This window comes from Maylandia zebra, linkage group LG6 (assembly GCF_041146795.1).
Source record: "Maylandia zebra isolate NMK-2024a linkage group LG6, Mzebra_GT3a, whole genome shotgun sequence".
NCBI lineage: Eukaryota > Metazoa > Chordata > Actinopteri > Cichliformes > Cichlidae > Maylandia > Maylandia zebra.
In genome coordinates, this window is record NC_135172.1 from 25,958,083 (window position 1) to 25,985,264 (window position 27,182).

Here is a 27,182-nt window from a genome sequence, read left to right on the forward strand (position 1 = left end):
GACTTCCGAGCTCATTAGAATTGTACAAACTCTATTTTTTCCCCTTATATACTGTATTTCTATGTGTGTTTGCACATGTTTCAATAAGTTGCTGAGTCTATTTCGCGTTTTCCTATAAAAATATAAAGTGATTAAGAGTGTCTTAAGACTTTTCACCGTATAGATGTATATTGTATATGTGAATATGGTGACAACAATGCATTCTATTCATAAAAGAAAAAGATAGCACAAAAGTAATACCTGTAACACAATAATGATTTTAAGGTCCATCCAACTGAAAGCAGGACAGAAACAGCAGAAACATGTCAGAAAATATTGCCTTATCTTAAATCAACCTTGTCGATGATGAGTCTGCTTTATCGCTTTGGATTTGAGGTGTGACAATACCTCCTCCAGCCATTACGGGTTAGGGGTATTTTATTTTTCAGTTTGAGAAAAAATAAGCAATCAACCAAGCAACAACTTTTCTATTTTCATGACAACGCAGGCAGGCTCGTGTTGGAAAAAGCCAGATATAAAAACTGGTCGCAACCAGTGAAAGCAGAAGATAAAAAACAATGTTCAGGTCCCCCCCCCCCCCCCCCCTCATTTAAAGAAACAAAGTTCACCAGCTAAGTGAAACATTTACACCACAACTCGATGGAAAACACAATTCTGGTACTGTCTTTGTCACAGCAGGTAGTTATGCTTGTGCCTCCAGTTCCATAATCAGAGACAAAATTGGACCGATTTTTGCTTCTTTTTTTGGGGGGGGGCTAGGGATAAGTATCTCTAACCTTCAGACCTTCAGACTATGCAATGGCCTTCAGACTCCCGCCCTTTTATCATATTGGTTAGTTCACAAAGGAGCCTCCCCCTTGATCTGCAGCCAGAATCACACACAAATCCCACAACAGTCTCCAGAGTCTACTCATCCTACACTGTGGACACTCTGCCCACGCACTTACGCTGCAATGTGGTGCAGTCGCATGGCACTCCGTCGGCTCCAGAAGATCGCCGTTACTCCTTTGAACATTACCGGGGGTCTAACAAGCAACATCCAGAGGGAGATGTCAACCCTGCCACGCGTCTACGTCACACGACAGATCCCACCTGAGGGCCTGAAGATCCTCCGCAAATCCGGACAGTGAGTATTTTTTTAGTATCCTGTTATGTCACTTAAAATAACAAATTTTTGCGTTTTTATGTAACTACGCGATGTGTGCCGCAGGAGATTTGACAGTGATCACTTTAAGCAGTTTGAATGTCTGGTCTGAGGTTCATCATTTACTTTGAACAAACATGACTGCTAATGTTTGCCTTAAGGTCTCGTCAAATAAAGCACATAGTCTAAAGGGTATTCCCTGAGAAAGAGAACTGCACAAATGTTTCACTGCACCTTAAAATCCCAGGATTTCTATGAAAAGCACTTTGAGATTATGTATCTCTAAGAAGAACCATTATCTGTATATAAATGTGAAACCTGTGCTCATGCATTTGGGATTTTTTTTGTTTTTTTCAAAACTGGATTTGATTTAAATCTTCAGTCATGTGATTTCTGTTTCCCTAGGGTGCAGTTTGAGCTGTGGGACTCAGATGACATACCGGTGCCCAGGAAGGAGCTCCTTCAGAAGGTCAAAGGTGTAGATGGTCTGCTTTGCACGCTGACAGAAAAAATTGATGCGGAACTGTTGGACGCTGCAGGTCTGCCCTTTGCCTTTGACAAATAACCTAAATGCAACAAACAGCCTTGCATGTCTTTATATGTGTAATGTATTCCTGCAGGTCCAAACCTGAAGGTCCTCAGTACAATGTCAGTGGGATTCGATCATCTGTCTTTGGATGAGCTGAAGAAACGGTGAGTTCCCTCTTTCTGTTTTATTTTATTGTAACACGTGTGAATGCCGTTCATGGCTCTACTGAGAGTGATCTTCCCTTTATGAAAAAAGGTTCTTAACATGCAAATAGGCAGTGAAATATTCATGTAACGTTGTATGCAATGTTTATGTTCCCCTACAGAGGAATCCGTATAGGTTATACCCCTGAAGTCCTGACAGATGCTGTTGCTGAGTTGACAGTAGCTCTGCTGCTTGCGACCTCCAGGAGGCTCATAGAGGCCACACATGAGGCCAAGACGTACTGTCATATACAAAATAAGATCACACATGTGTGGAAAACTTACTAAAACATACATGCAAAAATGCAAACTGTGCAAAACAAATTCTCTCTTTCTCTCACTGATGCCAGTGGCGGCTGGGGCACGTGGAGAACGCTGTGGCTGTGTGGTTATGAGCTGGCCAACAGCACTGTCGGTATTCTCGGACTAGGCAGGATCGGTAAGCAGCACGTCACTAAGACAACCTTTACATCAGCGTATCGTCAAACTGCCATTTCTGTCAGTTATGAGCTTTTTACAGTGTGTGATTGTACTCAAAGGTGTGGCCATTGCTGAGCGTCTGGCACCTTTCAAAGTAAGGAAGTTTATCTACACAGATGTGGCCCCCAGGCCTGAGTTGGCGAGTGCCATCAATGCAGAATATGGTAAGGAAGACCCAGCAAGGACGTTACTCTATGATATGTGGACAAAAGATCCCCTGCCAACAGGGCAGATGAGAGGCAGGTTTAAGGGGCTAGTCAAAAGATAAGGCTACTTAAAACCTTTTGACTTTTTATAAGTCTTTCTTGAAGTCCTAAGAGCCATCCACAAACCTAATATGATAAAAGTGATATTAGTGCATCTAGTTTAGTTTTCATCTGATTCCTACCAGCTAAAAAGGTTTGTTTTATTTTAGTTTTCAGTTTATTTTTAATAACCTTGCACTGTATCTTGTTCTAGTCTCTTTTGATGAGCTGGCAAAGCAGTCAGATTTCCTGGCTGTGTGCTGTGCTCTAACACCAGAGACAAAGGAGATCTGCAATAAGAACCTCTTCTCCAAGATGAAAAAGACTTCCATCTTCATCAACACGAGCAGGTACCTGATACATGCATGACCCCAAGAGTGGTCTGTGAGTGTTGTGCTCATTAATTACTGATTAACCTGATGTTTAACAGGTTATTTTCCTTCACTGATCACCATTTAATACACAAAATGCAAGGTAGCGGTTTTAAGAAATGACCATTGTGTTTCCTCAAATCCAAATATTCACATTTGAGATATTAGAATTGCTCGCAGTTTCACAAAATGACCTCCACAGTTGACTAGTTCACTCACAGGAAATTAGAATGACTAATCATTTAACTTCTCGGTGACTTGCATCTGGAGAAATGGATATGTACTGTAGGCAATCAGCAGAGAGGATTCTGCCCTTTGAGTCTATAACTGACTTTGCTGTTGTGCAGAGGCGGGGTGGTGAACCAGGAAGACTTGTATGAAGCTCTGTCCACAGGGCAGATCGCAGGAGCTGGATTAGATGTTACTGTTCCTGAGCCGCTGCCAACCAACCACCCACTGTTTACGCTCAAAAACTGTGGTGGGCATTCTGCTACTTTGAACAGGTTTTTAAATCACACTTGGTCCTCTCTGCCTATCATTAGGTTTTAATATTTTCTCTTCCTGCAGTGATTCTACCCCATATTGCGAGTGCCTCCTATACTACCCGTGATGCTATGTCTTCCCTGGCGGCAAACAACCTCCTCCTGGGCCTGCGAGGGCAGCCGATGATCAAAGAGCTCAAGCTTTAAGAAGAAACAGCTTCCACTCTGAAAAAATGATCAAATAGTGGATGATTAGTTCTACTTACTGTTCAAAATATATTTTGCTGACTGAAGTAAATCCTTGCAGTGTTGCAACTGTCTCCTTTTTCTTTAGTCTTCAGTTTCACATTTTTTAGTTTGGGATTCTAGAGTGCTGTGAAAAAGTTTTTGCCCCCTTTCTGATTTTCAAATTATATGGAAAAAAAAGTGATTCAAACCTAGCAGGCCCTGGGTGAAAAAGTGATTGCTCCTATAAACCTACTGGTTTCCCACACTTTGGCAGCAAGAACTGCAAAAAGATTTTTACTCATCTCTGTGGAGGAATTTCGGCTCACTCCTCTTTGCAGAATTGTTATATTTCAGCCACATTGGAGGGTTGGCGCATGAACAACCTGGCTCAGATCATTGTACTGCTGCACAACTCAACCATGGGGAAAAGCTGATAGCCGGACATTCTCCTTCAGGATTCAGGATCAAGCCTAAGAAATGGCTCTGTAACTCTTTCCACTCTGATAGGTGTCAGTGACATTGCTTCTCAGCTGCTCATTGCATGTTGCGTTGCTTTTTGAGAACTTTTAGCCTAGTTAGCTTTGTCAGACAGCTTCTATGTTAGCAATTTCTTGAATCAACGGGTCTTGCAGTAATCAGGCCTGAGTGTGGATACGGAAATTGAACTCAGCTTTCCCCAAAAGTGTGGTTAATCACAGTTATCTCTTAATTTAACAAACAAAAAACAATTTTGTATTTACTCAGGTTATTTTGTCTTATGTTAGAATTAGTTTGATGATCTAACACACGTGTGATAAATATTTAAAAATACGAAATTAGGAAGGGGGCCAAGGCTTTTTCACAGCACTGTATATGATAAGAAAGTTGCACACAAACTGAATTTCATAGCATTTTTATTCAGCCTATACAACACCTGAACATACTATACAATCTTCAAAGTACTCAAGAGTAAAGAGACAAACATTTAGCCACCTCATTGTTACACTACGGACGTTATACAGAAAAAAACAAACAAAAACAAACTAACACCCCCCCCCAAACCTTTCAATTTTGGCATATCAATAAAAGTCCGGCTTTACAAGCTAGAGGGCATAAGGCAGTGACTTTAATAATCAATTCAGACTTTTATACACATTTCTTTCTAAGAAATCAAACATCTTCATACAGAGGGTAGTTCAGTCAGTGCAGTTTTAATAATAATTTAATAATTAATACAACAGCTGTAGAAGACATCACCTAACCTGCTTGTGTGACATGTAAACAGTCAAACCTTTGCCTGATCCCATATCTACCTTTGTATTTTTCAAAAGCCTGCTACAGCTACCTCGCTTCATGACGAGAGAAGAAGCTGAATGTGAGTGAGAGTCAGAGCAACAGACTAAATTTTAGTCAGATTAAAGACTGAACCGTCACTGGTCATTTAAATGACTTTAATAGAGTTCTGAATTAAATTTACAGGGAAAATAACTTTAAATAACTTTTTTTTTCCTTTTTAAAAAGTGTCATTTTGTAAAGGGCTAACAGTGTGATGACTCTACAGTACAATAAGGTGCCAACTAGGATTGAAAGCAATGATCCTGTCTCACTGACAGCTCAAGTGTCACAATACACCAATCATTAAACTATACAAAAAGCAAACATGTTAATTAATGTGTTATTTTTTTCCATTCCAGTTCACTAAAACAGAACTCTACAACACAGCATGAATACTGTTTCAAAAAACATACTGCCATCCAGAGGCTGTTTTTCAACCTGCAGGATGTCTGCTAGCAGAAAACCTTCATGTGATATTATTTTTGTAAATCCTGTCTATATTTTTTTTTTTAAGCGTACACATCCTCAGCTGTAACATAGTTGTCTTGTAACTTACAGCATTCCCCAACATTTATCAAGTTACATTAAAATACAGCTACATAAAACACAAAATTTCTTGTAATTAACAAAAAATGAAAACATTAAAATCTTGTTTTTTAAAATTACTTTCTCCATGTGAAATATTCCTTTAGTGATGTTACATTTTTCTAGACTAGTGGAACTTTGTTTTCATTTCCAGCACAACAGAATAACAAAGGAAGAAGGAAGATCATAAGAGCTGGGTGAGCCGGATGGTTGGATTACAATGAAGATGTCGTCACATAGTTCAACGTTCCAGTAAACATTATTAGCTGTAAAAAAAAAGACTGATTTGTCTCAGTGTTTTTGTATCAGGCGCAACATTATATGTAAAGAGACACGTATAAAGCACTCATATCAAGTACAGTAGCAAACAGACACGCAATGTTTACATCTTTAGGAGTTGTTTTGTCTCCTCTCCAAAAGACTTACCAGAAATGTGCAATACAGTATTTACATGTCTAAATATTTTTTTTTTTCCTCCAACACATGCTGAACTCGTCACTGAAACTTCGCCGTTCTTTCAATAAACGCACAACACCGAGGAGCTATGGCTGAAAGTCACGTAGTGCCATATCTTTTACAATCACAATAAACTGTTTTATGAATTTAGACAGAAAAATGCGTTTGTTTTTTTAAACTTTTCTCCTGATTGCCGTAATAGTTTTACGTCAGTAAACAATGAAACTTCACTCTAAGGTAAACAGTTGTGGTGGAAGGGTAATCAGGCTAATTCATAATTTTCCCCCTACAAGTATAAATGTTTTAAAGTGAGGCTGTTACTCTTGCAGACATATGCCACATGAAGGCCTCCATGAGTACATTTTGAATTATTTGGCCTTTAACCAAAAATATTTTCAACATTAAAATGAGCTCAGCAACAACGTCAGCGACAGACTGAAAATCAACCACAGACGACGATCATGTCACGTTAATTTGACTTGAATAAGTCCACTGCTCGATTCCTCATGATGACTATTAATTAACAAAGTACTGATGACATTTCACCGCATGACAGAATAAAAACACTGTTACAACACTACATACTCTGTCGCCTTCTCAGCTGGTTAAACTGTTAAAATGCTACAGATTTCAGCATTACCCAGGTCTCTCCCACACACTGGATTATCTCTACCTTTTTTGCTTGCATCTAATAAACCATTAGATTTTAGCACTTACACTCATAATGGCGACCAACGTGGATGAATGTGAATGGATGTGACTGCCCGTGCACAGAACAAGGCACAGTCAATAATGTCAGCTGCTACATGTTTTTACAATTATGCACCGAATATGAATTTAAATACAATATTTTACATGATGTCAGTCGTTAGTGCTGATGTTGCACAGCTGCCTCTGAGTGTTGCAATGACTGAATCTAATTTAATTCCAAGTGTACCACTAACAATGAATCGCCACTAAAGGATCACCTCATGCTCATCTTGAAGTTTCATAATGGGAGTTCACAAACCAAAGGGTGATGTCACAGCAGCTATGTCCATCTTTTATGCTGTGTTATGCTCACAAAATTGTTAAAATATGTTTTTTTCCTTTTTAAATTTTCACATATTGGCCATTATCAATGCCAAATGGTAATTTGCTGATATATCGGCCTGCAGACAAATCAGTCAGGCTCTAATACAGTAAAGTTTAAAGGGTGCACTTTGACACTTTGCAATTAATTAACATAAATAAATATGCTAATTTTGCATGTCCTACATCCCTAAAATCTTTCTATGGGGTTAATTTTTTAACAGAAACTTTATCAACTGGTCCTGGAGAAGATCACGTTATATATTTATATTAAGTTACATTTTCATCCCCATCTTTGGTCTGTGATCAGGATCAGTTAGTTTAGACAGAGCGGATAACAAAACTGGCCGTTCAGTCAGAGTTTCAGAAACATTTTTATAACAGCTTTGTGACTTTAAAGGCAGCTACACTGATTCCTAGTGTTTTAATCTCCACACTCTGCTCCTACAGCAAGCCATTGGACATGTTACTGTTCTGCCAGCGCAGACAGGTGGTCTTGGAATGCTTGTATAGGTGTGACGACTGGCTGAAGCGTTTTCCACACTTCAGACACGCGTAGGGTTTCTCTCCCGTGTGGACACGGATGTGTTTCTTGCAGTCAGTCAGGGTGAGGAAGGTTTTGCAGCAGATTTTGCAGGCGTATTTTCGTGCCCCTTCAACCACTAGGACATTGTGCTCTGAGAGAGCCTTTTTGCACTTGGACAGAACGTCTGCTGAGGCCCGGGTGAGCTGAGGGGGGAGGGAGGTGGGCCTGTTGCCACTCATCTCATACCCCCCGTTCTCATTGAGGAGCAGGGGACCCGCTAGACTTGAGGAAGAAGAGGCAGCATCCTGAAGAATCCCCCCGACTGCCTCTTCTCCTCCCATGCCAGTGGTCATTTTTGGAGCAATGCGTCTGTAGCCTGGATAACTCAGACCTGTGCCGCTGGCTCCTCCTGTCTCTCTTGAGGGCCGTCCCAGTGAATGAAGCCCCAAACTTGAGCGCTGGAATTCTAAATCAAAAGGATCCACTCCTCCACGTCCTCCTCTTGAATTTCCCCCATTTCCTCTGGGGCTTCCTAAACCATCATGCAGGGGGCGGAGGAACAGAGAATCGGCTTGCAGATTATCTCCAAAACTGCTTCTACTCTCACCACTGAGTGGACCTGATTGCAAAAGAGAGGAAGAAGCAGAGCTCGAAGTCCCAGCAGCTTCCTGCCTCAGCAGAAAGCGATGTGCTACTGCATCCCCAGTTGTTGTGTTCGGAAGGTCGTCCTCTCCGGCAACCATCCCCGAGCTGCCAGTCGCAAAATCCTTTTGGCTGAGGAAGCTGGAAATGCTGAAACCAGGTTTGCCACTCAGTCCATTATTACACCCAAAACCTCCGTTCGCACCTCCTCCTCCTATACTGCCCTTGAGGATGAGCTGAGAGCTGGGCTGGAGAAGAGAGTCGGAGCTGGGCTGGGGTTCAGAAGTGAAGCTGCGGTCGCTGCTTTCTGGGCTCAGCTCCACCTTCTCTTCGTCCTCCTGGCACCCAGGCTCGGGGCGATCACTGCCTTCGGCCTGCGATGTGACGTCGCTAATTTCATCAGCTGGCTCGGGCGAACTTAGCGGCTCACGTTTAACAACCACCTAAGAAAAGCAAGAAAAGGAAAGAAATGTTTCATCTAAGGCCAAGGGAGATAAGACCTCAAATTTTAATGTAAGAATTAATATTCACAACACTGGCTAAAGGTCTCACAGTTGGACAGAATTTTATTGTGGAAAGACTTCTCACAGAAACCTCAGAGCCAGCTCCCAAATGGGTAAAACCAGATGCTCTAAAATAATCTCTTGAACAAGCCTGCTTTGCCTTACTAAGACGTTTTATTTTTTCTAGCATGTCCTTTCGAAATAAAGAATTAACATCCAACCATTTCCCCATTTCATAATTTTATTATTGAACAACAACCATGTTCTCAATGAACCCAAAAAACTCATTAATATCAAAGCTGAATGTTTTTGGAAGTAGTTTTTAGTTTTAGCTATTTTAGGGGGATATCTGTGTGTGCAGGTGACTATTACTGTGCATAATTATTAGGCAACTTAACAAAAAACAAATATATACCCATTTCAATTATTTATTTTTACCAGTGAAACCAATATAACATCTCCACATTCACAAATATACATTTCTGACATTCAAAAACAAAACAAAAACAAATCAGTGACCAATATAGCCACCTTTCTTTGCAAGGACACTCAAAAGCCTGCCATCCATGGATTCTGTCAGTGTTTTGATCTGTTCACCATCAACATTGCGTGCAGCAGCAACCACAGCCTCCCAGACACTGTTCAGAGAGGTGTACTGTTTTCCCTCCTTGTAAATCTCACATTTGATGATGGACCACAGGTTCTCAATGGGGTTCAGATCAGGTGAACAAGGTGGCCATGTCATTAGTTTTTCTTCTTTTATACCCTTTCTTGCCAGCCACGCTGTGGAGTACTTGGACGCGTGTGATGGAGCATTGTCCTGCATGAAAATCATGTTTTTCTTGAAGGATGCAGACTTCTTCCTGTACCACTGCTTGAAGAAGGTGTCTTCCAGAAACTGGCAGTAGGACTGGGAGTTGAGCTTGACTCCATCCTCAACCCGAAAAGGCCCCACAAGTTCATCTTTGATGATACCAGCCCAAACCAATACTCCACCTCCACCTTGCTGGCGTCTGAGTCGGACTGGAGCTCTCTGCCCTTTACCAATCCAGCCACGGGCCCATCCATCTGGCCCATCAAGACTCACTCTCATTTCATCAGTCCATAAAACCTTAGAAAAACCAGTCTTGAGATATTTCTTGGCCCAGTCTTGACGTTTCAGCTTGTGTGTCTTGTTCAGTGGTGGTCGTCTTTCAGCCTTTCTTACCTTGGCCATGTCTCTGAGTATTGCACACCTTGTGCTTTTGGGCACTCCAGTGATGTTGCAGCTCTGAAATATGGCCAAACTGGTGGCAAGTGGCATCTTGGCAGCTGCACGCTTGACTTTTCTCAGTTCATGGGCAGTTATTTTGCGCCTTGGTTTTTCCACACGCTTCTTGCGACCCTGTTGACTATTTTGAATGAAACGCTTGATTGTTCGATGATCACGCTTCAGAAGCTTTGCAATTTTGAGACTGCTGCATCCCTCTGCAAGATATCTCACTATTTTTGACTTTTCTGAGCCTGTCAAGTCCTTCTTTTGACCCATTTTGCCAAAGGAAAGGACGTTGCCTAATAATTATGCACACCTGATATAGGGTGTTGATGTCATTAGACCACACCCCTTCTCATTACAGAGTTGCACATCACCTAATATGCTTAATTGGTAGTAGGCTTTTGAGCCTATACAGCTTGGAGTAAGACAACATGCATGAAGAGGATGATGTGGACAAAATACTCATTTACCTAATAATTCTGCACTCCCTGTATATAAGTTGTAAAACAAATAAAACCTCTAAAGTTAATCATAAATATTTTTTTCTAACTCTAGCCTATAAATGGAAACATTTAGTGGAAAATTAACATGTTAACTTTTGCAAGAAATGGCTTCCTTGCCATTACTGCTGCTGCTGCAGAGTGGGGGGGGGGGGGGGGGGGGGGGGGTCTATACTATACTGGACAGTCTTTTCAGGCTAAAGTAGGTACTCTGCAGTACTGTGGTACAGTTTACAGTAATGAAGTGCAGGATGGGTGTTCACGATCACTGTTAGGACTGGTTATGACAGCTGAAACTCGATGGCCGAGTTGTCCCACCTGTTATACCCCTTTGAAGTCTGCTTGAACTCTTCTGCCTGGGGTGTGTGTGTGTGTTTAGTTCATGGACTGTAATGTCAATTATCTGCACATTAGTTAACGAGGCCACAAAAACACTGGTCAAATTTATGTCTCTTGGATCCAAGTCGATGAGAAAAATGTAATCAAGGCTTCAGGGTAACAGTCATTAGTTTGAATGTAAGTTGATGACATTCTTTACTACCCTTCACCTGCCAATCTCCACCTTTAGACATTACACCGCCCAAAGGTTGGAGAGTGGCCACGACAGCTCATGTAACATCTGCTAATATCTCGTAAATTGCAGCAAGCAAAACCCACAAAGAGCAGTGGACCTCAGAGTCAGCACAGGTCAGCTGTCACAGTCCGTCCGCAAGGAAATCAAATCCTCAGAACAGAAATTATGTGTGACTTATTTCTAAGTGAGTCATTTTCCCCAGCTGCACTGCTACACCCGATCTTATGACTTCCCTCTTCTGTCCAATCCCTTAACCCCTGGTTGCATTAATGACAATCAAACCAACGATTTCTGTTAAGTTTGTTTACTTCATACAGACAAGCCTGAGAGGTCTGGAGAGTTTTAACTATGAAAATATTCCTGCCCACTGAAGAGACAAACCTGTAGCTTTACCTTCTGCTCCTCTTCTTCGTTCTCCTCCTCCTCTGTTCCTGATTTTATTTTCACCCCTGCTCTGCTGTCCTGCTGATCCTGGTCATCCATGTCCTCTTCTTTGTTTACTCCTTGAATTCTCCCCAAGTTCTCCTCCTCGCAGCGTCCACTATCTGACTGACTCGGCATCTGAGGGTCATCTTGGGACGCAGCTGCTAACCCAGTGATTGGAGGGTCAAGTTTAGATTCGTCCCCCATCTTGTGGGAATCCGGGGAGAGAAGTGCTCCCTCCTCCCGCTCTGCGTTCACCCCTTCTTCTCCTAACAACCCGAGGTTAGGCGCCAAAGGACGCTGTCTCTGTCTGGGTCTCTCCTCTGAAATCCCCAGCGCCAGAGAGGGCTTCCGTTTGTGGAAGCGTCGGATTGGGAAGGAGGCCCTCTGGTCAACCACCCTACTGCCAACTACATTTCCCGCCCGGTCGTCTTCCATCCCACCCAAAGCAGAGCTCACCAAGCTGAGCCCCAGCTGCTGCAGTAAGAAGGAGCGCTGCAGCTTTGAAGTGGCAGCATTTGCTGCAAGGTTAGCATTAGCTGCTAACATCGGGTTCACTGCTAAATCAGCTACTTGCTGATGCTGCTGCTGTCTGTGCCTCTGCTGCTCCTGCTGTGGGTGGTGATGGGCAGCTCTGTCGGATGAGGGGGACATGGGCAGCGTGCGCGTCGTCAGGTAGTGTTTGCAAGCCTTGACCACATTGTTGAGGTGCAGATGCGAAGCTGCGAGGAGAACATCCATGACATTGCTCTCGCCGAGCATCAGTGTTGACGTGTACATCATGTCCACGAGAGCAGCGAAGGCCTCGGCCGTCACCACCTGCAGAACGCACACAGTGGTTTCAATCACCATTAGAATGACTAAAAACACTTTTTTCGCTTTTTTGACAGCATTTTCTTTCTAACCTCGCTGTCCAGCTGGATCATGTTCATGCTAGCATCTCCCTCTGCGACAGTGAACAGCGCTCTGAAGTGGGTGCTGCAGGCCGCCAGCACGGAGCGGTGGGCTTTAAAGTGTCGGCTGCCTACCACGATGACACAGTCGCAAAGCTGACCATGGACACGCTGATAGTTCAGCTGCTGGAAGATCTGCTCAAAATGGCCTGGGAAATCCATGGCCCTGCAGACAGAGGAGCAGAGGGTAGGTTAGTTATGCAGAACTACAGTCAGTTAGCAAAGATCAGGTGATCTACTGATGTCACTGCATCTGACCTATCAGCAGCGACCTGGAGCTTTTCAAGCTTCAGTGTTCTTCAACAAATTGGGAAATTCAGTTTACTGCCCCTACGTACTCTTACCCTTATCATCATAATGCCCAAACCAATAGTTCTAAGTTAATTGCTGTATTACAAGAAACAGACTGTATGTAGTTGCCAACTTGACATTATTGAGTAGCACACTGGTTGCAGCTTGCTTTTTTGACAATCCATTATGCATGAGAAAAAAAAACAAAAATTAAATAAGATCAAGTTATCTTAATGGATAAAACAATTGGGGACAAAGTGATAAATCACAACATGTGTTACTACAACACTCATCACACTTCAAAATGTTAAAAAACGCTTATTTATCAAAGTAAGACAGGAGAGGATGGAGAGAGGTTAGATTTTAAAAGGTAAGGACTGCTCCGTGACATTTAACAGACTGGGAAGTTAAAGCTGAAACATAACATCCTCATTCATTTTAGACACTTTTGAACTGATACCAGATCTATACCTGATGTGTTGCTTATGTGAAGTGTATACTAACTTTTGCTATTCCAAGGTTGCATGAAAAGGCAGTGTATGGCAGGGTAATCCGGTTAATCTGTGGTACTGTGGGGATGTTTACAGTGCAGAACAGATGTGGCGTTTATGGTTACTGTAACAAGGAAACACGTAAATTTAAAGTTATGGAAAGGAGATTAATTCACTGAATTCTACCTTTATAGTGTGTAGGGGTGTCACAAATCTGCCCTGACAGCCAACAAGAGCAGAAACTCAGGTCAGCTGATCACAGCCCGAAAACAAAGAAAATTTCATTGTGCTTACAATAAAAATTACTTCCAAGTGATGCTGCACTACAAAACTAGAGATCTCACACCTACTCGAATCAAACTTGAACCCACGATTATGCTCATTTTTCTGCTTAGGTGTAGCTACATCAGCACATAGAGCGAGTTTGCATCTGAATTTGGGCTGACATAATGTTTGTACTCCCATAATATTATTTGATTTTTATATTATTAATGAAGTTAAGTTAGCTTTGCACAAAACAGCTGATAGAAATGTCCTCCAAATAGCTCATTTTCACTGCATTTCAGAGTCTGGATCCAGCACTTCAGTATTTTTTGAAACAAGTATGTTCACTTCTACTTGAGTGATGAAACTGTGCATTTTTGAGTACCTGTGGATGCAGTCTAGGATGTCTGAATGGTGATGGGGGTGAAGTTGGACCAGTTTTTGTATTTACTAGCGAACAGCCAGGATGCCGTGGTGCTGTCGTTTTATTTTGGTTACTGATTACTGTGCACCAAATGTTGCGTTTTCCACTGTCTTTGCCTTCTTGCTATAAAGTCATATATTGACGAACAGGTCTAACTTTATTGAACACCGTCGTCTTTACACACAGTTAACGTCACAACTGCAATGGAACACAATAGCATGGGATGCGACTGGGTAAAATGGCACAAAAGAAGCACTCTGCTGGTGCTGTAAGTCAGAGCAGAGAGCCAGCGGTACTTTAGGTTACCTTGAAAGATCCGGAAAATGCAGGTATCGAGAGGGAGAACAGGGCCCCGATCAGCCCAACAAATAGCCCGTTAGCTAAAGTAAAAGCAGCGGCATGCGGTCACCGAGACTGGACAAAATGTCCCCTCAAGCCGAGCTGTGGATAGCTAACATTTCCGCTGCTACCTCCCGCGTCCCCCTGCGGTCGACTTCCTGACGGTTTGACCCCGAAGCGGCTTGTTTGGTTTTGGCCGTGGGAACGTAAAGCTGGCCGCGATGCACGGTGACGCGGTGTCCGTTGATCTCCAGCGGCTGCCAGGCTGAGCACACAGCCACGGCGCCAGAATAACCGTTAGAATAATATTAATGCCTCCTATCTATTGGTGAGTGGTAGCGTCATGCTGTGTTGTGTTTTCTAATATTTCCCCCGGCCGACAGACGGTTTTTCCAACCAGACTCACGGGGCGGCGCTGTACCTCTTTTTCGCGTCCATGACCTCACCCGAGGTGAAAAGCTGCAGCTTTACAGTTTCACCACAAGGCGTCGCTGCTGCACCCCCACACATAGCCAGTTAGCCAAAGATTATAAACAGCATCGAGATGGTAAATGCTTTGGCATTTTCATTTTGTTAAAGCCCGTATAAATGATAATCCAATGAACAAAGACATAGCAGAAGGAACAGTGCAGGCAAAATAAAGAAAGGCACCAGGTAAAGTATCCACAACAAAACTGGAGAAATTAGAGCAGCGGCTTGGCGAAGCGAACACGGAAGTACAGAGGAGTAAACTCTTGCCCTGCATGAAAACTCATCATGACAACAGTCATGGCCGCCTCCTGCTCGTTTGTGTGCTGCGGAGAGGAGAAAGAAGCCGATAAAGCTGTCGTCGGTGAGTCGTCCTCATTTGTTTATTATGTAGAATTTTTCACGAGGATGATGATGATGACACATGACTCTGGGTTGGGCTTTGTAGAGTTTATATTTCTAAAGCATTTAGGTGCACACGTGGGCACTACTGTGTTGTTGTATCCGAGGCTCTCACGTGTGTCACTCTACAATCACATCGGTCATTGAGGTTTGATCGCATTTGAGGTTTTGATTCCCGGTGTTTCTGTCCCAATCCCACAGTCCGCTTTTCCAACGGCAGCGTCCAAAATGAAGACAAGCTGGATTTCAGCATGTTTAAAAACACAGAGGAAAGTAACCCCAGGAAAAAGACCAGGCGGATACTGGTGAGGAAGATGAGGATCTATCGTGTGTCTGCACTCTCCGGGCTATGTTGCTATACTCTGTGTTCTTCCTGGTTTCTTTTATTTAGGTTGCAGAGTCAGACAGACTGTCCTATGTGGGGCAGAACTTTGGAGTGGGGTCAATGAAGTGCAATAATCTTTGCAAGTAGGTCTTTGCTGCACATTTTGGCATGTTATGGTCACCGAGGAGGAGATTGATAAGGAGGATGTTTGGCATCTTTTTAGATATTATGTGGGCGTGTTGAACAAGCAGACCATGACGATGGAGGTGCATGAAGCTCAGCTCTTCAACATGCAACCAGTTATACCAGGTAAGAGACCTATAACATATCTGTTGCTATTTCTAACTGCCCATAAAGACCAGAAGCTGTGGAAGGAATGCTTTGTGTGCCTTCTGAGAGTCACTTTTTCTGACTTTTGTCACCAGGAGAGACAACAGACAGTGCAAAACCCCAGGACACTACTCAGACCTACAGAGAAAAGGTGCATTTGCTGCTACTGTCTGTCCATTACAAGACATCTGTGCTTAATTATGTGTAATGTGAATATCTTGTTATTACCTTTAATGTTTCCCTTTCAGGTTGACTTACTGATTGAGGCCTTTGGTACCAACAAGCAGAAGAGAGCTCTGAGCTCTCGCAGGCTGAATCAGGTGGGCAGTGAAACCCTTCAGCAAGCAGTGGCAAAGGCTGCCAACACTGTGATTGGCGAGAAGGGTCTGGAAGGTAAGCTGCACAGTGGATGCCTCTCCTAGGAGAAATCTGGAAGTTGAATGTTTCTCTCTCCAGGTTTTTTTTTTTCTTAACCTTCCCTCTCTGCACAGCTTTGCAGCAAGAAGTGGCTGACGCAGAGTCGCAAGGAGACCTGGCTCTGCACCTTCCCCCCTGCAATGCAAACGCAGACAAACGAGAGGACGTCTATCCATTTGATGAGCGTATCTTTTATTCCTGTGCTGGAGGAGGAATGTGTTTATGGAAATAGGAAGGCAAGGAATCCATTTGAATCCCAGATATCAAGCTGGGGTACTAGCGTATGCATGTGTTTGCAGGTTTTTATCTAGAGCCGTACCAGACTTTGTTCAGGTGACCCTTAACCGAATATGTGCAGTCTTGAGCCCAGTGGAGTTTGGTGCTTTGGAGCAGGGTGGTGCCAAAATGGCAGCACTCACCCCCGAAGAGCTGAAAAAGATGAAAGATGATGGAAGGTAGAGGCAACCAAACCTTCAGAGACATTTTATTAATGTGTTCTTGCACTTGAGGTTGATCTTGTGGTTTTTATCTTTAACCTAAAGGTGCCTGAGTATTGTGAAGCATCTAGAGAATCTGCCAACTGAAAGTGAAAACCGAGACAAAACGGCACGCTGTGCTTTCTACCTCTCTCTGCTCCTCAAACTGGCTCGGGAGAGGAATGTCACCCGCAAGTGTGAGTGAATTTTGTTAGTGTTATGATGTGGAAAGTGGCATACAAACTTTCACCATTAGAGGGTTGTAGTAATTCATGTTTGCATGTACAGTTGGGCAAGAGGAAGGCTGCCCTCGCATCATCCAGGGCAAACTGTTTAAAACGTTCACTGTGGAGACCTTCAACAATGGCAGGTATGGTGGTTAAACACATGTAGCTAGTGAAGAAAAATGTATCTGGAATTTGATTTTGTTTCACTAAATTAATAATTTCATTAGTAATTCAAAAATTTACCAAATGCTAAACCGAGACAGGGAAGCTAAATAATATATACAGTTGTAAGAAGTTTATATACACGAATCATGAGCATGAATGTCATGGTAATTTTGGGCTTTTAATGACTTCTTTGAACTGTTCTTTTCTCAGCGTGGAATGATTGTACAGCATACACCTTTAATGATTTTAAAAACCAAGAATTAGGTGCACAAGTTTCAATTTATTTAGGATTTTCTCTAATCCACACGGGGTCAAATGTATAGATACTCACTTAAATAATTTAGTAAGTGTTGTTAAAGGTTCTACAATGTATTTTAACAAAGTTAAGACCTATTAGCTTCTCGATAGTGATCGTGATTGACTACATCTTTTAGTTTCTCTTTGCAGCATAAGAATGGATTGTTCGATAGCACCAACTGGATTGAATAATGCAAAAGTCCAAGAAACTAATTGAAGATCTAAGGAGATCTGTAGTTTCTTGGAGACCCTCGAAAGAACTACAGATTCCAACATCATCAGTTTAAACAGCTGATTTGTCATCACTTTGCCAAAAATGTCACCCTCATATGAGAGAAGGTGAGCTAGGATAGTCAGGAACAACCCAGAAACCACCATGGCTGAAGCCTGCCATGAACTGCAAACTGCTGGAACACCAGCATTACTGTCCACAGTGAAGCACCTTTTTCATTGCCATGGACTGAGAGGGTGGCAACCAACAAAGAAGCCCCAAACACACATTAAAACTGGTTTTAGCATGAATAAAGCAGGCTAACATTAAGCCTCTGGAATTGCCTTTTAAAAAACAAAAACCCAACTCAACCCTGTTTAAATTTGTTCAGTGTGCTTTAAAGCCAGGTCTATGCCAGGAAACTAACAAATTTAAGTGAACTTTACCATTTCTACCAAAAAGAGTGGTCAAATATTCAGCCAGAAGCTTCATGAGGGCTGCCAAAAATCTCATTAGTACAACTTGCTAAGGGACATTAACCAAATATTAGTGGGGATGTGTGTGTATATTTGAATCTGTATGCATACTTTTGACCTGTGTGGATTTCAGAAAATCCCAAATAAATTTAAACTTGTGCACCTAATTTTTGTTTAACTATAAGTTATTAAAGGTGCGTGCTTTACTATCATTTCACTCTGGAAAGCAGTTCAAATAAGTGTTTTTTGTTTTGTTTTTTTAAAAATCACCAAATTATTTATGGCAGACATTCATGGCCATGATGAGTTTATGTAAACATCTGACCACAAAAGTATAGTTGTTGCTGCACTGATTCTTTTGAAAAGACACACTTTCTTTACTTTTCTGTTTAGAATCCAGAACATGGTGTCGTCGTCAATGCGGGTCAAACTAGCAGCATACTGCTTAGCTCTGCTGCTGCATATGGGTAACATGACAGCTGACCTCACATTACTGCATCGTGACCTGGGAATCACTGAGGCAAGGTAAGCAGGGGAATAAAAAGGAAGCCTTTAAAAATCGTTTCTTACATTTCATACATTGTTTAAATAAAGAGTAAAATCATTAATGAAGTCAATAATGTGGACTTAACCACAGATACTACTATCCTCCTTCTTTACTCTGTAGTTTTTGCTTAAACTGTAAACTATTGTGATTCTTGTGCTCTCCTATAGGATGACTGAAGTCGCAAAGTCAATGAGACTGACCTTGGTGAAACCAGCCCGAGGCAAGGGTGATAACATTGAACTGCAAGATGACAGCAGACTGGCCGCCCTTGTTCTGCCTCTGATCAAATACGATCACTTCACTGAGAGACGGAAACGCAAAAAGATGCACTGAGGACGCGAAGGAGAACCGAGAACCGGACAGAAAGAAATGAATATCAAACAAATGGCTGCATTAAACAAGGCTTGTTTGTTAATGCTTTTGTAGACAAAGTGAACTTCAAGGCGTATGTGACACACTTACATTTAAAGATAGGAAAAAAAAAAAAAAAAAGACTAAAGAGCTGTAAACAAATTCTAGATGACAGAACATCTAGCAGGAACGTATAGGCACGTTTGTAGACATCACATGTTGCACACTACATATCTTCCCCTTCTCTGAGTGTGTGGACAGGATATCTGGATAACTGCCTCTCTCTTCTGTCTGCTGGTCTTTTTTTTGCTTTTGATTTATTTTTTACAAATGCAGACAAATTAAATAAGCTGTTACAAAAGCTAAACTGTCGTCAGACAATAGTGGATGGTTGTGAGATTATATTTCAGCAAATGCGAACCCTCTTCTGAAACCGAAACCTACTCAAATGTGATTGGTTGGTCGAACTTAAGTGCAGGTGGACTACAAATGGAACTATAAAGCTTAGACTACCAACAGTTTTTTTTGCATAATCATATGCAGACATCTGTTTAGTTTTCTGTGCAGCATGTTGACAGGATCTGAAATAATGAGATGTCTCAAAAGCTGAAGTGCATTAAGTTTTAAAAACCATAGAGGACATTACGCAAGAAGAGACCCGCCAACAAACAGGACAGAAAGAGACAGAATCTTAATTTTGGCTTAATTGCATAAAAGCCCTCACGCTATGAATACACCTTCCCTCGCTACAGCATCCCTTAAATAGTCAACCAAGGCACAGCTTTACTTTGACCCACTGTAAAAGCCACCATTTCTGAAGCCTTTGACTCCTGCTAGGATTTAGAAATGTGCACTTCCTAACCAGCGAGTCCCTATAAGCAAAAATAAGACTACCAAACAAGTCTGCAGTAAATGAGCTAATGATAAACTAGGCAAAGCTCTAGTCTCAAACAGATTCCAAAGAAGTATGAATGTCTTGTACTCCAGCTTCGGTTTTCAATAGCCCACGTTTTATGAGTACAGTAGCATTTTAATCGTAGAAGTACAAAAGTCTAATTTCAGATTTTCAAAATCTTCTTCCACCTTAATAAAAATGATGGTGGATGGCTCCTTTAATGTTTCAGTTGCCGTCTCCAGCTACTTGGACAATTAACCGAACCCTTATTTTGACAGTCAGTGCCCCACGTGTATGGTTTACAGCAGTTAAGGTGCAACCCGATGCTGACCTCCTGACCCTGGCTATCATATTGGCTTGTAAGTTCTTGCCAGTATTCACAGGATGCTGCAAAACATGCTGCCGCTGTGGCAACCACTTTCCACAGTTGCGCTGATCCTGGTGGTCACGGAAATTCCAAGTCCAGAGGGATACTGGGATGAAGAGAGACCAGCAGGGGAGCTGGCCAGTGGGCGAGGAGGAGGGTTTTCCATAACCCAGGGGGGAACAGATGTACAGCTATGAAATGAAGAGAGAAAGGGTAAACAGCAATTGGGAGGTGCCCTTTAAGATTATTTTTCACCCCACCCCGATTTGTTTTTTTTTTAAACCATTTTCATCTTCAGCAGTTCCTGAGGGAAATAACCTTTAAGCTGCACACCATTTTTTATGTCACTAGCTAGCTGTCACTGACTGTTATACAATTCTGAGTAAACGGTGAATTTTTAGAGCTTTTTCTTCTCATAAAAACCTGCTTCATTCAAAAACGTTGCTATTAGAGTAAACTGTAGCAGTACATGTATGGGTCCAGCCCAGCAAAGCTAATAAATAGAGAGGGAATGTGATTAAGAAAAACAACCACTGCTCTCCACCAAGGTAATAAAACCAGTAAAAGAACTGCAGTGTGGTGGGACGCACTACCAACACGGTAAAGAACCAAGGACTAAAGCCTCTAAGGAGCCAAACCCCAAACACAGAACTCAAGTTAATAAGATGAGGCAGCAGCAACTGATTCAAGCGGTATCCTGATATTTAGATGGCCTGCCTTAGTACTTCTCCAAGTACACCATCTTCTAACCTCTGAGGTTGGGCTCTAGGTCTTGAACTGGGGGATCATTTCACATGTAAGGAAAATGTGATCACTACACCACGAAGCCACTGCTTTCCTACTAAAAGCAATGACCTCAAAAAGTTCTTTAAGTTAACCTGCAGATCTGAGTAATTTTTTACTCAGATCACTTACTATTTATTAGTAATTTATTAGACACTGCACAGACAGCAGAAGCGATAGAAAGTGACGACACTAATTCCACTGATGGTCTACTGCAGGGGTCTCCAACTCCAGGCCTCGAGGGCCGGTGTCCTGCAGGTTTTAGATGTGTCCTTGATCCAACACAGCTGATTCAAATGGCTAAATTACCTCCTCAGCTTGTGTTGAAGTTCTCCAGAGGCTGGTAATGAACTAATCATTTGATTCAGGTGTGTTGATCTAAAACCTGCAGGACACCGGCCCTTGAGGCCTGGAGTTGGAGACCCCTGGTCTACTGAATGTCTGCCAGTTTTTAATGGGCCTACTGATTACCTGTCATCATGCCTGAGAATGCTATTGTTCCGCAGCACACAGCTCTCATTGCCAGGATCCATATGTAGCAACGCTTTTCTGTTGTCACGGTGACCCTGGAACAAGATGTTGTCATGGACAACACCTTTAACTGGCCCTAGCACGGCAATCCCACAGCCTTGTGAGGGTTGGACACGATTGCGCATTACCTGAAGACAAAAAAATTATTAAAAACTCAAATGTAATAAAGTTATGGTTAATATAAAAGTAAACAGCTACAATATGCAGGTCTAATAGTAGGTTTGGAGATCTTCAGTCCATCCCACCTTGATATCGGCAGTTCCACAGACCTGGATTCCACATCCACGGTTCCCAACAACATCATTCTCCACAATCTGCCCATTACCACTGAAACTGACACCATAGCCACTGTTTTCATAGATGCCATTACCACGAAGCTCCACTCTGCAGTCTTTCTCCACCGCAACACCACCTCGACCATTTTCCAGAATGCAGTTTGTAGCAAGTCGGGTCAGCTGACTGCTTTGCAGCACGGCAATGCCAAGGCCACGGTTACAGTTTATCAGGTTAGCGAAAACATTCAGGGCCTCAGTGCTCTTCACATACAGACCAACTGCTATAGGAAGGGACAAACAGATGGAGAAATGACAAACAGTCTTTCATTCTCCCGTTCTATCGGCATTTGATGAAACAGATCAATTTAGTACCTCCATTGTAGCTCATGCAGTTGCTCTCCACCAGGGCCACGCTAATAGAGCGGCGAGCAGAGTGGCGCTCATCTTCACTGTCCAGGTCACTGTCCCAGGCAAACAGTTCACCTTCTTCATTAAAGTTCTCCTGCCCTTCACGTCCCTCTCCTTCTACACCCCTCCTGTCTGCACCGCCTCCTTCTCCAGCGATTCCTTCCTGCCCAGGCCAGTTTCCCTCCCTGACCTCAATGTTCTCTGGGTCCTTCCTGCAGAACACTGCCAGCCCATACATACAGTTATGGATGATGTAGTTGCTTAGGAGCTGTGGGAGGCTGGATGACATAACCCACACACCGCAGCCTTTGTTACCTGAAGGAGTCAGAGAAAGAGGGAACTGAAACTGTTCTGAGTCAGGGGTGTTGAAAATGAGCTATTAAACACAATGAAGCCTCTAAGAGATAAATAATACATACAAAAAACCTGGTTTCCCTCAATAAGTCCACGTCCTCTCTCTCCCACCACAACACCATCTGAGTAGCCGTAACAAATGTAGTTGTTCCGTAAGATAGGGTCGCCTCCTCTGCGGATATCCACACCGCCCCATTGGTTCTCTCGAATTACATTCTCTGGAATTAAAATTAGTTATTATCTGTGTACATTAGTGGAGAAACACAAAGAAGCCATTTGTCAATTTGTGTGTTCATCTGGATAAGACAATGGAGCAGATCCACTGACACACCTGTTATCGTTCCTCTGCCGTTCTCATTTATAGCAATCCCTGCAGCCTGGCCCTGGAAGATGTGATTCCCACTGAGAAAGAAAGAAAAAAAAGGGGGGGATAAAAGTTCCCACGGAGCAAATGATGAATAGGAGAACAGAAAAGTGGTGTCAAAAGAAAAAAAAAAAAAAGAAGCTAGCTCTGCTGTAGGCTTTCTACAAAAATCCAGATTTCTATCTTTTTAAACAATTCCAGTCTCAAGATAAACACGAACACAGTGAATAATATCCAAATTAATTGCTTGCAGACTCCAACCTACCTTACCACGGGATTTCCACTGAAGAGAATATATACCCCAGCTTCTTTGTTGTTGTAAATCTGATTGCTTCGAATTGAACCTTTTCCATTTCCAAGGACAACAACCCCAGAGCGCAAACCACTGTGTATTTTGTTGCACTGTGGATTAATAGTTGATAATGGATAAAAAGACTGAGGAAATTAGTTTCATCTGGAAAGCCTGAATAGATCATTTCTGGAAATCATAAATATTCATACTCTGGGTCTGTCTGTTTTATGCATCTTAAGCTCTTAAGTTGAGTAAGTTAGAAAAGTAATGAACAAAAATCTCCTCATCCATGATATCTGGGCATGCTGCTGAAAGGCTCTGGGACATGCTATCACAGGAAATTTTTTGTTTGCTTGCATCTTTAAAAAGTTGGAATCCAATCAGCAATTGTGTGGCATTTACCACAATGGTTGGGTTAGCCCCCTTTCGGATATCCAGCCCTGCCTCCCCGTTCGAGTGAATGTTGTTTTCTGCTATGAGGCCCTGAGCAGAGAGGCGCAGAAACACGCCTGACGCACGACATTCGCAGACCTCGTTTCTCAGCATTACGATCTGAAGCAGGAGAGATAGAAAAGGAAGGTGATCAAGTAGCAGCTTGAATAGGACACTGATGCTAAATTACTAATGATACGAGCTACTTTAACTTGATATGTTTCCCAAATACACACAATACACAATCGCAGATGCATGCCATTTGTATGAAGCAAAGTTACTAGGAACATTATTAACTGTGGAGTTTTGGATGCAGCGCACGGCGTAGTTCAGGCTACGAAAAACATTCTCCTCCAGTCGAGCTTGTCCATAATTGGACAAATGCACACCGCCCTTCCCGTCCCTGAAGAGGCATCGTCTGAGGATGCAGCCAAGTGTCGATGCTGCCAACATGTGAGCCTCCGGGTCTCTGTCTAATTCCTGCTGTAGGGTGAGAGGGTCAGGGATCATAGAAGGGGGATCTGGGGAAGAGGAAAGTGGAAGAGAGCCATCTGGCCGGGGGTTGAGCAAATGTGATAGGCCATGATGGTCACATGGGATTTTGTACTCCAGTGTAAACTGCTTTTTGGTGTTGTTGGCCCCCCACTCGTCTCTGTTCTCCTCTCCCTCACTGCGCTCACCATCACTCCAGCCATCTTCAATCACTGTCCTCTGACATACCGCATCTACCCCTGTTCTCCTCTTCCAGTCACCTATGGTTATGCTCTCCTTTTTAACATTAGCACCTGGAGGTTGATGTCCACCAGTGGAGGCAGCCGGATGTCCTTTGGGAGAACCATTATGCTCAGATAGGCCACATGATGAGAACGTCCTAGCCAGAGCTGCCAAATGTTTACAAGCCCAGTTCCTTTCTGAGACCGGGGGACCTTCCACAGTCACTGAAGCTGTGTCACTTCCTGAGAAGTCACAGCTGTCAAATAAACTCAGGACAACTCCCAGCAAGTGTGCAGAGCTGCCCTGGGAGAAGGAGCAAAATCGAGCCTGGCAGGTTCCTGGCCCGCGGATTTGCAGCTGAGCCCCCTCAAAGTTGCAGTTATCTAGTTGGACATGTCCCCAGGATGTCTAGAGGAGAGCAAGACAGAAAGAAACAAAGAAATATAATTAGATTCTATTTTCTCTTGTGTTTATAGGAGTGTATAGACTAGGCCAATCTGACTCTGAGACTCTTAGGAAACAAGCTGCACCTTGTAGACAACCGTGGAGAACCAGGGTGGCATGAACACCAGATTACACAGCCTGGCAGTAGGGCACTGCTGTTCCATACACACTAGGAGGGCCACCTCGCCCAGTCGGCCTAACCCAACCAGCTCCACCGGTACTTTCAGCGCTACCTCAGCCTGCTCCTCATACACCCCTGGATGGAGCACCACTCGGTCGTAAGGCCCCACCACCCCAAGGGCTCCGCGCAGGGTCTCAAACTCACATCCCGGCCCCACGTGCCAAACCCTGCGATCTTTCCGACGACGGAAGAAGAGAAGGCAGGCGGAGGACTGGAGCTCTGGACCATTTTGAGTCCAGGTGCGGGTGGCAAGGGCATGTTGTTTCAGGGCCTCTCTCCACGAAGGGGGCTCCAGATGAGGTTGACTAGGCCAGTTGGGATGTCGGCACTCAGGGCAGCCCAGGCAGAGCTGTCTCCAGCGGGTGTTATCCAGAGAGAGGATGAGCTCTCGCCAGGCACGGCACACCTGGCAGCAGCGGCCCAGGTCAGGGAGAGGGAGATAGGCTAAGATAACCCTCCACAGCTCCACGGGGAGGCTGCCCACCTCCATGGCAGCAGAGACGCCGGCTGGTTAGCACCGCGATGGGAGGGATACCTGGAGACAGACACACGTGCACACGCACGCGCATTTCAAAGCAACAGGAAGCGCAAACCGTTACACAACAATATTACCCAACAGGATATTCAACTGCGTTTCGTTTTTAATATTCGCACATCAACACCAAATGGCGCCACGACCAGCGTTAATTTTAGCCGAAAAACGAAATGCAGCGAAAACTAGATATGAATTATGTAATCTCACTGTTCATTTTGCGTAGCGGTAAACGATATCGCCACTAAGGGCCTGTAATATTGCCCTGAAAGTTTGCTACAGTTAAACGCGGTTAGCTAGCGGCGTAACTAACGCTAGCCCAAACGTCCTTACCTTTTACCAGTTTGCCATAGTCAACACATGTCGGCTCGACGTTTAGACAAGCCATCTATCCGGCGTTGCATGCCTGCGACACTGACTTTGTCCTCGCATCCTCCGGAGTTCACAGCTATCATAATTACTGCAGATGTACCATCGAAATAAATGGAGTTCAGACGATTGCTTACAGTTTACAGCAAGAAACCCAAGATCCCCATCTTCCGCTTCCCAAAAGTGGGCGTTTACTTCAGCTTCCCCTTGGTGCATCCAAGGGGAAGCTGAAGTATAGGGAAGAACGTTAACTAGTTAGACCCCAAATTCAGAGCCGGGCCAAGGTTTTATGGTGCCTTAAGTGGAATTTAATTTGGTGCCCCCCCCGCTAATCCCACCTCAGCACCCCAATATTAACTATATATTATCAATTAAAAAAATCCTTTGTGCATTCTTCATTTACCAAAACTATTATCATTACTTTCTAGTGCACTGGAGAGAAATAACAACAAAAAAAAAAAACCCCAGCAACCTGACAGTGTATTTTTTTTAAACATACTAACTGTTTTAATTGTTGTTGAAATGTGCAAAATGACAGAACAATCATAAGGAATTTAACATAGGCCTAAATATGATTATTTGTTATGCAACGATGCAAGTTTTAAAACAGAACAAATTAAACAGAAAGCTAGCAGTAGGTTACCAACCATAATGCCTGTGGTTTCCATTGCCTAAACTCAACACACCTTTAGCTAATTCTGTTACAGTATTGTCAGTGGGCCTCTTTAACAATAGGCCTATTCTGGCAGTCTGTGAGAAATATTGCTTTAGGTTTTATTATCAGTTATCAAAATAAATAGTGAAGCAAATGTGAGACTAAATGCGTTTTTCTTTCCTAAAACAGTAAAAGACAGCATTTATTAAGTTATCATTTGTTACCTAACCAGTTACATACTGGCTAATATATATAAAATTAGCAGTTATTGAGAAGAGGATGAAGAAATTTTCTTTTTTTTTTCTTTTTTCTTTGCGTTGTATACTGGTGTGAATGGCATATCATGTGACACGGGCATGATGTTTTACTTTGTTTGAGTCTGGAGTGTGGAGTTTTGGTCACTCTGAACTTGCATGGCTTCTCTGTTTATGAGATATTTGCACACTGAGCGGACAAAAACTGAACTGTTAACAAATAGGTTCTCTCTAATTAATGGATGTTTTTCTGGTAGCTTCTGGCTGCACAGAATGTGAGTAAAGGGTTAGCATGAGGATGAAAGGACTTAATACAGTAAGTACATTATTTATTTCCACTCAAAAGT

The 27,182-nt window shown here is 43.0% G+C and overlaps 4 protein-coding genes across 7 annotated transcripts; 2 read left to right on the plus strand and 2 right to left on the minus strand.

The window, feature by feature from the left end:
- The first annotated feature begins 860 nt into the window (after positions 1 to 860).
- On the plus strand, positions 861 to 3,769 carry grhprb (glyoxylate reductase/hydroxypyruvate reductase b). Its single transcript, XM_004564276.5, has 9 exons — positions 861 to 1,126; positions 1,550 to 1,683; positions 1,765 to 1,837; positions 1,999 to 2,115; positions 2,227 to 2,315; positions 2,416 to 2,520; positions 2,816 to 2,951; positions 3,320 to 3,450; positions 3,540 to 3,769. Exons 1-9 carry the CDS (start codon positions 954 to 956, stop codon positions 3,659 to 3,661), a joined length of 1,080 nt encoding a protein of 359 aa, XP_004564333.1. The 5' UTR covers positions 861 to 953; the 3' UTR covers positions 3,662 to 3,769.
- A 789-nt stretch (positions 3,770 to 4,558) lies between these two features.
- zbtb5 (zinc finger and BTB domain containing 5) lies at positions 4,559 to 14,803 on the minus strand. Of its 4 annotated transcripts, none has more exons than XM_004564271.5 (4): positions 14,715 to 14,803; positions 12,437 to 12,650; positions 11,502 to 12,350; positions 4,559 to 8,719 (listed from the first exon to the last, which is right to left on the minus strand). In XM_004564271.5, the coding sequence occupies exons 1-4, from the start codon at positions 14,801 to 14,803 to the stop codon at positions 7,553 to 7,555; spliced, it is 2,319 nt and encodes a 772-aa protein (XP_004564328.1). In that variant the 3' UTR covers positions 4,559 to 7,552. The 4 variants fall into 4 exon arrangements, with proteins under 4 accessions (XP_004564328.1, XP_076741057.1, XP_076741058.1 ...); XM_076884942.1 differs by having other exon boundaries at positions 11,490 to 12,350; XM_076884943.1 differs by lacking the exon at positions 14,715 to 14,803 and adding an exon at positions 14,261 to 14,400 and having other exon boundaries at positions 11,490 to 12,350.
- A 181-nt stretch (positions 14,804 to 14,984) lies between these two features.
- polr1e (RNA polymerase I subunit E) lies at positions 14,985 to 19,352 on the plus strand. Its single transcript, XM_004564274.5, has 12 exons — positions 14,985 to 15,125; positions 15,365 to 15,468; positions 15,555 to 15,631; positions 15,712 to 15,797; positions 15,914 to 15,969; positions 16,067 to 16,211; positions 16,310 to 16,420; positions 16,594 to 16,690; positions 16,778 to 16,908; positions 17,000 to 17,081; positions 18,481 to 18,612; positions 18,802 to 19,352. Exons 1-12 carry the CDS (start codon positions 15,050 to 15,052, stop codon positions 18,965 to 18,967), a joined length of 1,263 nt encoding a protein of 420 aa, XP_004564331.3. The 5' UTR covers positions 14,985 to 15,049; the 3' UTR covers positions 18,968 to 19,352.
- On the minus strand, positions 19,024 to 26,145 carry fbxo10 (F-box protein 10). The gene is made up of 11 exons (XM_004564275.5): positions 25,891 to 26,145; positions 24,931 to 25,560; positions 23,984 to 24,808; positions 23,657 to 23,806; positions 23,228 to 23,364; positions 22,930 to 23,000; positions 22,664 to 22,816; positions 22,209 to 22,559; positions 21,807 to 22,117; positions 21,502 to 21,689; positions 19,024 to 20,438 (listed from the first exon to the last, which is right to left on the minus strand). The coding sequence occupies exons 2-11, from the start codon at positions 25,513 to 25,515 to the stop codon at positions 20,258 to 20,260; spliced, it is 2,952 nt and encodes a 983-aa protein (XP_004564332.2). The 5' UTR covers positions 25,516 to 25,560; positions 25,891 to 26,145; the 3' UTR covers positions 19,024 to 20,257.
- Between the last annotated feature and the right edge of the window lie 1,037 nt (positions 26,146 to 27,182).

What these genes read in the sequence shown, in the direction of transcription:
- grhprb (XM_004564276.5), top strand. Translation starts at nt 954, where the DNA reads ATGTGGTGCAGTCGCATGGCACTCCGTCGGCTCCAGAAGATCGCCGTT. An exon ending in GGAACTGTTGGACGCTGCAG is followed by an intron (nt 1,684 to 1,764) that starts GTCTGCCCTTTG and finishes GTATTCCTGCAG; the next exon opens with GTCCAAACCTGAAGGTCCTC. An exon ending in GTTTACGCTCAAAAACTGTG is followed by an intron (nt 3,451 to 3,539) that starts GTGGGCATTCTG and finishes CTCTTCCTGCAG; the next exon opens with TGATTCTACCCCATATTGCG.
- zbtb5 (XM_076884942.1), bottom strand. Translation starts at nt 14,803, where the DNA reads ATGTGTGGGGGTGCAGCAGCGACGCCTTGTGGTGAAACTGTAAAGCTG. An exon ending in GTCATGGACGCGAAAAAGAG is followed by an intron (nt 12,651 to 14,714) that starts GTACAGCGCCGC and finishes CTCTGTCTGCAG; the next exon opens with GGCCATGGATTTCCCAGGCC. An exon ending in TGATCCAGCTGGACAGCGAG is followed by an intron (nt 12,351 to 12,436) that starts GTTAGAAAGAAA and finishes TGCGTTCTGCAG; the next exon opens with GTGGTGACGGCCGAGGCCTT.
- polr1e (XM_004564274.5), top strand. Translation starts at nt 15,050, where the DNA reads ATGACAACAGTCATGGCCGCCTCCTGCTCGTTTGTGTGCTGCGGAGAG. An exon ending in AGCCGATAAAGCTGTCGTCG is followed by an intron (nt 15,126 to 15,364) that starts GTGAGTCGTCCT and finishes CCAATCCCACAG; the next exon opens with TCCGCTTTTCCAACGGCAGC. An exon ending in CATGCAACCAGTTATACCAG is followed by an intron (nt 15,798 to 15,913) that starts GTAAGAGACCTA and finishes TTTTGTCACCAG; the next exon opens with GAGAGACAACAGACAGTGCA.
- fbxo10 (XM_004564275.5), bottom strand. Translation starts at nt 25,515, where the DNA reads ATGGAGGTGGGCAGCCTCCCCGTGGAGCTGTGGAGGGTTATCTTAGCC. An exon ending in GCTGCATCCAAAACTCCACA is followed by an intron (nt 23,807 to 23,983) that starts GTTAATAATGTT and finishes CTCCTGCTTCAG; the next exon opens with ATCGTAATGCTGAGAAACGA. An exon ending in GTGGAACTGCCGATATCAAG is followed by an intron (nt 21,690 to 21,806) that starts GTGGGATGGACT and finishes TTTTGTCTTCAG; the next exon opens with GTAATGCGCAATCGTGTCCA.